The sequence below is a fragment of the Podarcis filfolensis genome, assembly GCF_964270895.1.
Source record: "Podarcis filfolensis genome assembly, chromosome: 18".
Lineage (NCBI taxonomy): Eukaryota > Metazoa > Chordata > Lepidosauria > Squamata > Lacertidae > Podarcis > Podarcis filfolensis.
Window position 1 is genome coordinate 8,780,871 of NC_139622.1, and position 13,023 is coordinate 8,793,893.

At 52.1% G+C, this 13,023-nt stretch overlaps 1 protein-coding gene across 2 annotated transcripts in view; it reads right to left on the bottom strand.

Annotated features, from left to right (window-relative positions):
* Positions 1–3,675: 3,675 nt before the first annotated feature.
* MIER2 (MIER family member 2) overlaps positions 3,676–13,023 on the bottom strand; it is a 32,997-nt gene continuing 23,649 nt past the window's right edge. For both annotated transcript variants that reach the window (XM_083594633.1, XM_083594632.1), the window contains exons 10-13: positions 12,429–12,523; positions 10,922–11,025; positions 9,017–9,153; positions 3,676–7,515 (exon numbers count right to left, since the gene is read on the bottom strand). In XM_083594633.1, the coding sequence (XP_083450759.1) occupies positions 7,055–7,515; positions 9,017–9,153; positions 10,922–11,025; positions 12,429–12,523 (797 nt within the window). In that variant the 3' untranslated portion in view covers positions 3,676–7,054. The remainder of the gene's footprint in view (positions 7,516–9,016; positions 9,154–10,921; positions 11,026–12,428; positions 12,524–13,023) is intronic.

Consider the following 13,023-nt stretch of genomic DNA (forward strand, 5'->3'; position numbering starts at 1 on the left):
AGAGCTCCTCAGAGGGAAGGCAGGATATTAATTGTAATAAATACGTACCAGTGGGAAATTTCTCCTGTTTCGTTACTGGAAGATGCCTGGTTTGGCTTATTTATTTTCAGGTGGTTTTGGGGCCTCCTGCAATGCGCTCTACGTGAGGCTACCTTTGAAGGTGACCCAGAAACTAATCCAGAATGCGGCAGCTAGACTGGTGACTGGGAGCGGCCGCTGGGACCACATAACACCGGTCTTGAAAGACCTACATTGGCTCCCAGTACGTTTCCGAGCACAATTCAAAGTGTTGGTGCTGACCTTTAAAGCCCTAAACGGCCTCGGTCCTGTATACCTGAAGGAGCGTCTCCACCCCCATCGTTCTACCGGGACACTGAGGTCCAGCGCCGAGGGCCTTCTGGCGGCTCCCTCACTGCGAGAAGCCAAGTTACAGGGAACCAGGTAGAGGGCCTTCTTGGTAGTGGCGCCCGCCCTGTGGAACGCCCTTCCACCAGATGTCAAAGAGAACAACTACCAGACTTTTAGAAGACATCTGAAGGCAGCCCTGTTTAGGGAAGCTTTTAATGTTTGATGCATTACAGTATTTTAATATTTTTTTTGGAAGCCGCCCAGAGTGGCTGGGGAAGCCCAGCCAGATGGGCAGGGTATAAATAAATTATTATTATTATTATTAAATACGTACCAGTGGGAAATTTCTCCTGTTTCGTTACTGGAAGACACATGGTTTGGCTTATTTATTTTCAGGTGGTCTTGGGGTCTTCTGCTCTCCTTCAGGAGCTTCCGAGGGCATTGGAGGCCCCCCAGAAACTAGCGGGATTAGGGTAGAAAGTAATTGAGGGGGGGGAGAGGGGAAGACTCGTACGTGTGACAGACTCAGAGATCTCTCTGTTCCCGGTGATGACAGCCTTCAAATAATGCAACAGAGGAACAGCTTGGAGGGGTTTGCCGGTGTCAAAATACGCACGGAAAATGATGATGCTCTGCTCCCCTCCCCATTTTCCCTTCCAGAGAAACCCCTTACCGCTCCAGAAAGAGGCCTGCTCAGATTGGGTGCCAAAAGGATGCCCACGAGGTCCCCCTCGAGAGGTTGGAGAAGCAGCAAAGCATAATTTGATGCAAATGAGAACTTATTTGCATTTGCATAACTCTACGACCGCCAGGAAGGGATGCGGGTGGCACTGTGGGTTAAACCACAGAGCCTAGGACTTGCCGATCAGAAGGTTGGCAGTTTGAATCCCTGCGACGGGGTGAGCTCCCGTTGCTCTGCCCCTGCCCACCTAGCAGTTTGAAAGCATGTCAAAGTGCAAGTAGATAAATAGGTACTGCTCTGGCGGGAAGGTAAACAGCGTTTCCATGCGCTGCTCTGGTTCGCCAGAAGCGGCTTAGTCCTGCTGGCCACATGACCCGGAAGCTGTACGCCGGCTCCCTCGGCCAGTAAAGAGAGATGAGCGCCGCAACCCCAGAGTCGGCCACCACTGGACCTAATGGTCAGGGGTCCCTTTACCTTTAAGCACAACTTTGTAACCAAATTACCATTTTAAGCCTGCCTGAACAAAGTTGCCTGTTGTGTGTTACTCTTCCAACAAGTACTCCGAGTGAGTAACTTGTTATTTTCACCTTTCATGAGACGGTTTGTGTGGTGACATGGTCCATGCTCTTGTTATCTCCAACTTGGGCTACTGCAATGCGCTCTCCGTGGGGCTGCCTTTGAAGGTGACCCAGAAACTACAACTAATCCAGAATGCAGCGGCCAGACTGGGGACTGGAAGCAGCCACTGAGACCACATAACACCGGTCCTGAAAGACCTTGGCTCCCAGTACGTTTCTGAGCACAATTCAAAGTGCTGGTGCTGATCTTGAGAGCCCTAAACAGCTTCAGCCCAGTATACCTGAAGGAGCGTCTCCACCCCCATCGTCCAGCCCGGACACTGAGGTCCAGCTCTGAGGGCCTTCTGGCCATTCCCTCCCTGCGAGAAGTGAGGTTACAGGGAACCAGGCAGAGGGCCTTCTCGGTGGTGGCGCCCGCCCTGTGGAACGCCCTCCCGTCAAGATATCAAGGAAATAAACAACTATCTGACTTTTAGAAGACATCTGAAAACAGCCCTGTTTAGGGAAGTGTTTAATGTTTGATCTTTTATTGTGTTTTTAGTGTTCTGTTGGGAGCCACCCAGAGTGGCTGGGGAAACCCAGCCAGATGGGCAGGGTATAAATAAGAAGTTGTTTAAAGAGGGAGAAAAGGGGGGAAATACCAGGCAAATTCAGTCTGCCTTAAAGCATCCTGGATTATTTAAACCAAAAGGCTTATCCAAGCTTCCCTTTTTAAGCTGCAAAGGTATTGCACTCTGCTGAACTCACAAACGTGAGCAAGGACGATACCTAATAAATAGTTCCTTTCCTAGCATCTTTTCACATCCTTACAATTATGATACAGTGGCACCTCGGGTTAAGTACTTAATTCGTTCCGGAGGTCCGTTCTTAACCTGAAACTGTTCTTAACCTGAAGCACCACTTTAGCTAATGGGGCCTCCTGCTGCTGCCGTGCCGCCGCAGCACGATTTCTGTTCTCATCCTGAAGCAAAGTTCTTAACCCGAGGTACTATTTCTGGGTTAGCGGACTCTGTAACCTGAAGCGTATGTAACCTGAAGCGTATGTAACCCGAGGTACCACTGTACTGGCAAGGTTGTTTACGGACAGAGCAGCATCTTATGTAGTGGGTGCGAAGTTTTTCTGGGCTGAGGGCTGGATTCACTTTCTGGGCAGCTTCCCGAGGGCCGAACGCCAATGGAGAGCAGAGCGATGCAAATTTTACCTTTGCACAGAAGGCCACCTTCTACAAATAAACATCCTCCGCATCCTTCACCCAGGTGAGGAGGAAGAATGATCAGTTTTCGGAGTCACATTTCCAGCGAGACCCAAAAAACACTTCAGGAGGGGGCAGGGCAGGCGAGGGGCGTGGCCCGTGGAAAGGGGTGTGTCCTGGCAAAAGGGGAGTGGCATCAGGAGAGCACCAAGGGACAGAGAGTTTTGGAGGGCCACATTCAGCCACTAAGACACCGTAACCCAAGGTTCCACGGTGGTGTACTGAAGGTGCAAAAGGCTCCCCCCTACGTTTGGATACAGCCAGATACCATTTTGAATCAAGATAGCAGATGGGAGCGTTTCAAGACTGCACCAAACCTAACCAAATTTTGCCCCATGGCCCCTTCCGATCTCCTGGCCAAACTTTTGCATGGCAGTTCCTGGGATCGAGGAACAGGAGCTCGCCTGCGTTTTGGACGCCGTTTTTGAATCGAGGGGGCTGACCGAACCTCTCAAAACCACAGAGGTTTTTTGCTGTTAGAATTCCAGAGCAAAAGAAGAAGAAGAGTTTGGATTTGATATCCCGCTTTATCACTACCCGAACGAGTCTCAAAGCGGCTCACATTCTCCTTTCCCTTCCTCCCCCGCAACAAACGCTCTGTGAGGTGAGTGGGGCTGAGAGACTTCAGAGAAGTGTGACTGGCCCAAGGTCACCCAGCAGCTGCATGTGGAGCAGCGGGGAATCGAACCCGGTTCCCCAGATTACGAGACTACCGCTGTTAACCACTACACCACGCTGGCTCTCAGCAGAAAGGAACTGCTGCTGGCATTATCTGCAGGAGAAGGAATAAATAAATAAAAACTCGACTCTTTCGTCTGTTTTTCCCCCCCGTTGTCGTTTCCTCCAACGTAGGCTTTATAATTAAATAAATAAATGAAGGGTATATTCAAGGCAGTTTTCACTTCACAGTGGAGAGACCCTTCGCGCTTCTCACCAGAACGTGTCAGTGGGGCGACCGGGGTGTGGTGTATCATCGGAATCACGTTCACGACATCCCTTCCCCTCCCTGAGAGGCGGAAGGAAGGGAAAGAGGAGAGGAAAGCTGTCGGTCTGTCTCTCCCTTTCGTGGAACACCCCGTCGCCCCAAGACACACACAAGTTTCCGCGGCATATATATATATATATATATCCCGCTTCCCCACAACCTGTAAACAAACATTTTTCTGCGGGGAGAGGGGTGGTGGGAAAGAATACATTTATAAATTAGACATTAAAATATGAAATTGGGGGGGGGGAGAGAAGGGAGAGAAATGAAATAGGAGATAGGTAACAAGATGGCAGAGAGTCGGTGGAGAGAAAGTCTCCTAAATGCTGCAAGAAAGGATCCCTCAAATAAATAATAAAAAAGGGATATTATGAATAGGTGAGGGTGCTTCATGGGCAGCTATGTGGGTCGAATTTCACTTCCCCCCCTTTTTTACAGAGGCTGCTCGGGCGGATGGGGTAGGGAAACATATCCCTGCGTAAACCCAGAGGCATTATTTGGGTGCAACGCAGTGGACACACGCAAACCGATTTTCTTAAAAGTTCCAGGAACCGGAGATCTGTCTGTTGCTGTTTCGTCTGACTACCAGTGTAGTCAATGGAACAGCCACAAGTTCTGGGACTTTTAGAGGCAGCTGGCCGGGGAAAGGATATGCAGCTCACACCTGGGTGACTTGAAGAAATGAGCCGGGTACCACTGCGTTTTGACCCCAGGGATGGAGACGTGACTGTTTTCCTAAGGTCTCCTCTACGGTCTATACGGGAATGCCAAGAGATTTGAGTGGGGGAGATTTGAGTCGCAAGTTCCTTCCCGACAGTTGCAAAGGAAATTATGCAACCCTACAGCAGCACCTCTGGCTTGTATCCTGGAAGAAAACTGCGCCCCTGAGAGCTGTGAACGGGCTTGTCTGGGGGAAGGTCCAGATTGGACTGGCGTGAACTGAAGGAAGCAAAAGTGGGGGTAGGTGGGCAGAGAGGGAAGAGGAAGCAGAAGACTTAAGGCCCGACAGAATGCGTGGCCCTACTTCAGCTGCAAAATGCTACACCAAAGGAAAACTGCAAACCAGAGCAGCACGGCTGGTGTTCAAGCCACTGGTCCTCATTGACGCCTCGTAGTCAAGACGGCCACAGGGGCAGCCGATGGAATAGCGGCGACCCGGGACGACTTGCGAGCGCAGGGTGGTATTAAATACCCGTTGCACAACTCACTTATTGGAGTTTTCCGGCAGCTGCGTCTTCGCCAAGTGCTGTGAATTTTCAAAGTAGGATGCACATTTGAGTCTCACTTGAGCGGCTGCCACAACACAACGTGCTCCGTTTGCTGGGTCCGCGACCATGAGCCCCACATTTAGTAATAAACGAGCCCTCTCTAGCTCTCTTAATCTGCCGCCTGCCTCCCTGATCAGAGCCGGCACAACACTTGTGCAAGACTCTCCCCTGACTTTTGCACAAACCGTGCAACAGGAGGCTCGTTCGCTAACCACGATTGCTGCCGCTAGCATCACACGAGGCCAACGAAGCGATTATTAGAGCCTGCAATCCACGGCTGCAAACTGCCAGCCGGAAACTGCCTTCGTGGAAATGCGGGGTGGTGTGTGGGGTGGGGAAGCAGGGTTTATGCAGGGAGACGGACACAGGAGAGAAGTGCAGGAGGTTGTCTCCTCACCTTATCACCTCCCGCAGTTTGGAAGAAAAGTCCCTAGTCGCATGACCAAGAAAGAGTGAATGGCCGGGTGGATGACCGATGCTCAGGGCGAAATTAGGTTAAGGGTATGAATGCTGCCACAAACCACCATCGCTCTGCACCACAAAATGAAAACGATGGGGGGAAAGGGATATACCGTATTACCAGCAACAGGAAAAAAAGCTTCCCCATGGCTGAGGTTGAGAAAAATGGAAGAAGAGGGAGACAAGGAGGTTTGAATGGCACAGAGTCCACCCCCATCGTCCTCATAGTATTTTGCCAGCTGGCCAAACCGGGCAAGGTTGGGGGGACAGGACGGGGCATCTGCTTTTCATGCTCTCTCTCACGCACAGATCGCATGTACACCTCCCTCCCCGGAGTCTCAGTTTGGCACTCCAGCCGGTGGCCCTGTGCTCCTGCCGCCACCCGGCTGCCTCTCTTCCGGCAAAAGCAAACGCGCAGATTCTTGCTGGCTTTCGGAAGCCTGACCGCCACGGCGAACGTCAACCCCTGGAGCGCCCCACCCCGCGCCCCACCCCCCGCCTGAGAGCTGTGCAGTTTTGGCAACAGGGCCAGGGAGCCTTCTTCCGTTCTGCCCCTCCACGTCCTCCCCAACCCGTCACTCGGAAGCCGATGCATCTTCGGAAGGCTGCGACGTGCAGATTACTGTCTTCGCAATGCAGGCTGCTGCTGGAGGAGATGAAGTTTCTCCCTCTGCCCAGAAGGCTGGTCCCGATAAGAGGGTGCCTTAAAAAAAGGCCTGGGGCGGTGTGCTTGCGCAGGGACGAAAGCGGGAGCAGGGTGGCGATTCCACCCACTCTATGGCAAACCAGGATGCGGCCGCAAGGTTTGGCGAAAAGGAACGTCCCCCGCCGCTACTGATAACGAAACGAAACAGAGGTGCCACCACAACTGAAGGTAAGTGCCCAAACCAGGTTGCTCTGCACCTTCGGACCCAGTTGTGTTCCACGTCCGCTCGCGCCGTGCGTGAAAGCTTTCCGCCCCACCGATACAGCTCCTTCTCTAAAAGTGCTCCTGGCAACCTTCTCTATCTCTGCGGCCTCCCGCATTGCGCCGGGGGGGTTTCTCGGCTGGCGATGCTGGAAATCCAGCTTGCCCAGGGCTGGGTTGTTGGGGAGGAAGACTTTGTCTGCCCCCTGCATGGCTTTGCCCCCCATCTACAACGGCCCCATGGGGGTCACAGGTTCCCCTCCATCGGCTTTCTCTCTTTCTCTCTTTTGCAAAGCTGTGCGAGAGAGTACGACGGAGGCGTTTGGTTTTGCCAGAGGGACGTCGAGCACAGGGGCAGGAAGAGCAGTGGGCGCCCCTTCCGCCCCCTGCGATTTGGAAAAGCGAGGACCGGACGGCTCTTGACCGGCGCTCGTGGCCCCGGGGGAGAGTGCGGGGGAAGGAAGGGTGACAATAGGCTGACCCGTCTCCGTGCCCCCTCCCCAAAGGGCAATTCCACGCAGTCCTGCCAGAGTCAGCTCTCGTCCGTCAGCGGACCCCTACACAGAGGCTGCAGTCACTGAGACAAGGACTCCGAGTGACCCCTGGGAGCTGGGCAGGCCTGCTGAGTGGCCAGGAAGCTATTTACATCTCCAATGCCGAGGAGGCTGAAATCCGGGACCGATAAGGACACTTGAGCGGGGGCCACCAACGTCTCTGGATCCCTGTCCAGTCCCATGTGGCCGGAAATTAAAGGCAGCCCCTCCGCGACGTTCCCGGGGAGGGTGAAGTCCACGGCAAGGGTGTTCCTCGAGCACCGCAGTGGCTCCTGTTTGCCGGCTGCGGCCACCTGGTAGAAGCTGGATTCAGGGGGGTTCGGCGGGTGCTGCAGGAAAGCGGGCGCCCGGCTGCCGGCGGCGGCTTCCTCGGCAGGGTCGAAGGAACAGTTTGTTTCCGAAGGGGTGCTATACTCATAGCCGTGGCCCGACTCACTCGTGCTGCCCAAACTGCACGCTGCGCTCTCGATGCTCAAAGGTTCTGTGCAGGGGGGGAGACACACAAAAGCTTGGTTCATACACCACAGGTACTTGATTTCAACTACTGCACACTCTAAAAACGGGAGTCACCAAGACAGGGCCTTTTCGGTGGCGGTGCCCCAGCTGGCGAATGCCCTCCCCCCCAGCAAGGTTGCTACAGTGGTACCTCGGGTTAAGTACCATATTTTTCTCTTATTTTTCGCTCTATAAGATGCACCAGACCACAAGACGCACCTAGTTTTTGGAGGAGGAAAACAAGGAAAAAAAATATTCTGAATCTCAGAAGCCAGAACAGCAAGAGGGATCGCTGCGCAGTGAAAGCAGCAATCCCTCTTGCTGTTCTGGCTTCTGGGATAGCTGTGCAGCCTGCATTCGCTGCATAAGACGCACACACATTTCCCCTTACTTTTTAGGAGGGGAAAAGTGAGTCTTAGAGAGCAAAAAATACAGTACTTGATTTCAACTACTGTACACTCTAGAAATGGGAGTCACCAAGACAGGGCCTTTTTGGTGGCGGTGCCCCAGCTGGGGAATGCCCTCCCCCCCTAGCAAGGTTGCAATTTCGGGAGAAAACGGATTTATACTAATTGAACCAAAATATCTTTTGAATTCCCAAAGTCATGTTAGAACATTTTCGCACCCCTCATTTTTGGAATCTGAAAGCTGAAAAATCTAACATGTCCATCACTGTAGGGTGATGACAGCGTTGTAATTTCATTAAACAGTAGTACCTCGTTTTGTGACCGGGATCCGTTCCGGAGCCCCAGTCGTTGGCCGAAAAGGACGCTGGACAAAGCACTGCGTCTGCGCACGCGCGTGGAGCGGTTTGCGCTTCTGCACATGGGGCGAACCCGGAAGTGACCCATTCCGGTATTTCCGGGTTTGCCGCAGATGTTTGACAGAACTGGCTCTCGATGAGACGGACGCTAGATGAGGTACCACTGTATAGCAAGAATACTTGATAAAACAAGAGTGTGATTTGTCATTTTTGCCGGTACTGTTGAGTTACTTATAAACTGCTTAAAGGTAAAGGGTAAAGGGACCCCTGACCTTTAGGTCCAGTCGTGACCGACTCTGGGGTTGCGGCGCTCATCTCGCTTTATTGGCTGAGGGAGCTGGCGTACAGCTTCCGGGTCATGTGGCCAGCAGGACTAAGCCGCTTCTGGCGAACCAGAGCAGCGCACGGAAATGCCGTTTACCTTCCCGCCGGAGTGGTACCTATTTATCTACTTGCACTTTGACATGCTTTTGAACTGCTAGGTTGGCAGGAGCAGGGACCGAGCAACGGGAGCTCACCCCGTCGTGGGGATTCGAACCGCCGACCTTCTAATCGGCAAGTCTTAGGCTCTGTGGTTTAACTCACAGCGCCACCCACGTCCCTGTACACTGCTTAGACTACTGCAATTAAGCAGCAACGTAAGTTATAGTAAATGACAAATAAATGTGCTTTTCCAGGACTCAGAATTTTGAAAGCCGAACAAGGGCAATTCCGATCAGGCTACCTGTGCTTTCGATTGCCAGGTGATCTGGGTTGAAACGAGAGTCCAGGCATCCAGTGGACGATGGGATGGGTGGGGAACCTCGCGAACGACTGGCACTTTCTACTTCGCCACCATCCAAAAAATTATCCACGTAATCCCTGCAGGTTGGAGGGAAGCAAAACAAAACACATTTGTAGATTATGATGCTGTGTCCCCCTCTGCATTAACCAATTATGGGGTGGGGTGGGGTGGTTATCAAGGGGCACCCATGCCCCACATTTTCAGGCCTACACATTTGGAATTACAAGCGGTGGCAAACAAACGCACTCTGAGAATAGTGCCTGCATGTTTTGCATTCTATATCAGGGTCTACAAATCTTAGTCACTCTTTTTTTTTTTTTTAAGAACAGGAATATTGGGCAGGGGGTGCCCTTCTGCCGAGTGGGGAGCAGCCAGCGACCGTGAAGCATGTGTGGCACAGGAAGAAGCAAAGATCACCCATGTCAAAGCAATGATTCTTCAACATCAACTTCCTTGGACTGGTCATGTTGTGCAGATGCCTGATTATCGCCTTCCAAAGCAACTACTCTACCCCGAACTTAAAAATGGAAAGCGTAATGCTGGTGGTCAAGAAAAGAGGTTCAAAGACTCTCTCAAGGCAAATCTTTAAAAACGTGGTATAAACACCGACAACTGGGAAACAGTGGACTGCGAGGCTCCAGCTGGAGAACGGCCTTTACCAAAGGTGTCATGGGCTTTGAAGATGCTGGAGCTCAGGACGAAAGGGAGAAATGCGCTAAGAGGAAGGCACGCTTGGCAAACCCTCACTAGGATCAACTCCAGAGCGCACGGAAACACCGTTTACCTTCCCGCCGCAGCGGTACCTCTTTATCTACTTCAACTGGTGTGCTTTCAAACTGCTAGGTTGGCAGGAGCCGGGACAGAGCAATGGGAGCTCACCCCGTCACGGGGATTCGAACCGCCGACCTTCTGATCGGAAAGCCCAAGAGGCTCAGGGGTTTAGACCACAGAACCACCTGCGTCCCAGTTGTCCAGGGTGTGTGTGTCACTCCTCCTGCTAAAGCTTAAATGCTTCCAGATTAAAAACCTGCCAGTTTTCCTCTCCCATTTCTGAATCTCCCTCTCCCTCCTCCTTCCTCTCCCTTCCCCCTGCTTCCTAGTCTTTCTCTCCCTTCCGCTTCCTGGTGTTCCTCTCCCCCCGTCTTCCCCTCTCGTTTCCTGGCCTTCAGCTCCCCTCCTTGCTTCTTTGATCCAGCTCCTACTCCAACTCAAGCCCCTGGGCCTGCGATTCACGGGCCCCAATGCTCCACCCAGCTCCCACGATGCTCCAAGGTGGCGGTAATAATAATAATAATAATTTTTATTTATACCCCACCCTCCCCAGCCAAGGCTGGGCTCAGAGCGGCTTACAGGCAATAATAAAAACAAGTCGAATGATTACAACAAAACAAAATTAAAATACATTAAAATATTGAAACATTAAAATATTAAAATGTAGCCTCATCGCAGGAGGAGAAGGAAAAGAAAAAAGAAAGAGAGGGAGGGAATCAAATTGGCTCCAAGCCAAAGGCCAGGCAGAACAACTCTGTCTTACAGGCCCTGTGGAAAGAAATCAGATCCTGCAGGGCCCTGGTCTCATGAGGCAGAGCGTTCCACCAGGCCGGAGCCAGTGTTGAAAAGGCCCTGGCTCTGGTTGAAGCCAATCTAACTTCCTTAGGGCCCGGGACCACCAGGGTGTTGCTATTTATGGACCTTAAGTTCCTCTGTGGGGCATACCGGGAGAGGCAGTCCCGTAGGTACGAGGGTCCTAGGCCGTGAAGGGCTTTAAAGGTCAAAAGCAGCACCTTAAATCTGACCCTGTACTCCACCGGGAGCCAGTGCAGTTTGAAAAGTAGGGGAACATACTTCTTCCTTCCAAACCGCGTCTGCTGGGTGAAGTAGTCGTAGCGCTCCGATTTCTTCCACATGTAATAGTACTCCACACATTCGCCTACCGACCGGGTGCGGACCTGCGGGGAAAAAGGGAGGAGAGGGGAAAAGTTAGGACAAGTCACGGCTTCTGGAACACCTCTCAGGAGCGACATTTGTGTAGGGATTGCCATACGTCCGGGATTTCGAAGGCAGAAGTGACGTCCAGGGGCAATTCCCGGAAGGTGGCGGTTTGTCCTGGATCTTTGGCAAGTAAACTGAGAAATCGCGGATTTTTTTGGTGGGGGAAAAAAAAAAGCGCTCACCAACTTTGGGGGGGGGGTCCTGGTTTTTTTTTTAACTTTTTGAAATATGGCAAATATGGCTTGTGTGAACAGAGCACACGTCCCAGAATCCTCTAGGAAGCACTAGGCTTACAAAACATTTTTTTCAAGGGGGGGGGAGGGGCAGGATGCCTGAGAGATTAATAATCAGCGTGCAAAGGGTTCTCTCCAACACAAAAGAATAATACTTTACATTTCTGTAGCACACAGGTTACCAATATTTTTAGGCCCATGGGCCCACCTGACTTTGGGGTGTGTGTGTGTGTCACGGAAGCCACCCATAGGGTTGCCAGTTCAGGAGCATCCCACCTCATGAGATTTCGGGGCCCAAACTTGAGACCCAAGTTCCTGCTGAGCTGAACCTTGCAAGCTACATGCAGTCTTCTTAACTAAGCAAAAATGCAAAAGAATAAAGACATTCCAGCCCACCTGAAGGAAAACTTTGCGTCAGCCCTGAAGGTCTTGAGACCCAACCCCCTCCCCTCCCTGAGAGACAGAAATAGAGAAAGCTCATACAGTGGTCCCTCGGGTTACATACGCTTCAGGTTACAGACTCCGCTAACCCAGAAATAGTACCTCGGGTTAAGAACTTTGCTTCAGGATGAGAACAGAAATCGTGCTCTGGCGGCGTGGCAGCAGCAGGAGGCCCCATTAGCTAAAGTGGTGCTTCAGGTTAAGAACAGTTTCAGGTTAAGTACGGACCTCCGGAACGAATTAAGTACTTAACCCGAGGTACCACTGTACAGTAATACCTTGGATCCCGAATGGATGTTTTGGCTCCCGAACGACTGAACCCAGAATGAGTGTTCCGGTTTGCGAACGTTTTTTGGAACCCAAACGTCCGACGGGTCTTCCACAGCGCTTTGGAAGTCGAATGGACTTCCGGAACAGATTCCGTTCGACTTCCGAGGTACGACTGTACACGCATACATGCACACTTTATTTTCCAAGGGCTCTGGGTGCGAGACCCAGTACAATTGCTCCGAGCCTTGAAAAGCACATCGAGCTAGAAGCAGAAGTTGCAAACCGTGTCCGTCTTCCCAGACCTCCTCCTCCAGCTCTATGGGCATTTAAAAAGGTTATTCCTCTTTTCCCGGGCTTCACACGTGATTGCAGGGAGACCCGCTGTCCTGGGCGACATACACACGACGGCCAACTACCTTGTTTGCTTGGATAAGGTGGAAGTTCTTTCCGTGGACTCGGAACCCGTGTTCGAAATTCCTGCATTCCTCTTCGCTCCAGGCACAGAGCTCATCTGTAGCGGAAGCAACGGGGGGAATTATTTGTGAGAGACGCCTGCTGAAAGTTTGCAGAACTTCTCCAATAGATGTTTCTCTTTGTGACTGAAGAGTTCTCCATAGCTGTCAACCGTTCCTTATTTGGTGGGAAAGTCCCTTATCCCAGCGCCATGTCCTGCTGCTGTCCCTTATTGATGATGTCCCTTAAATTTCCCGGGTTTCAAAGGAAGCAGCTCCTCTCCCTCCCTCCCTGCCGGCCAGGGAGGAGGGAGGCTCCAGCTGTGTTGCTTGCAGCCAAGAACGACTGGGGGGTGGAGCTTGCATGCCTTGTGCCGATCAAATCGGCCACGTTGCCTGGGGACTTGCCTTTGCTCAGCGCTTCCCAGCGGAGAGGCGACAGTGGTTTTCCTTGCTGCATCCCCTTTGCCGGGTTGCTGTGCTGTGGGAACCACCGCTTGAGGCTTCGTTTGGCTGCTGGCTGGGCTTTCTGCCTTAGACTCGGTTGGGCTCAGAAGTT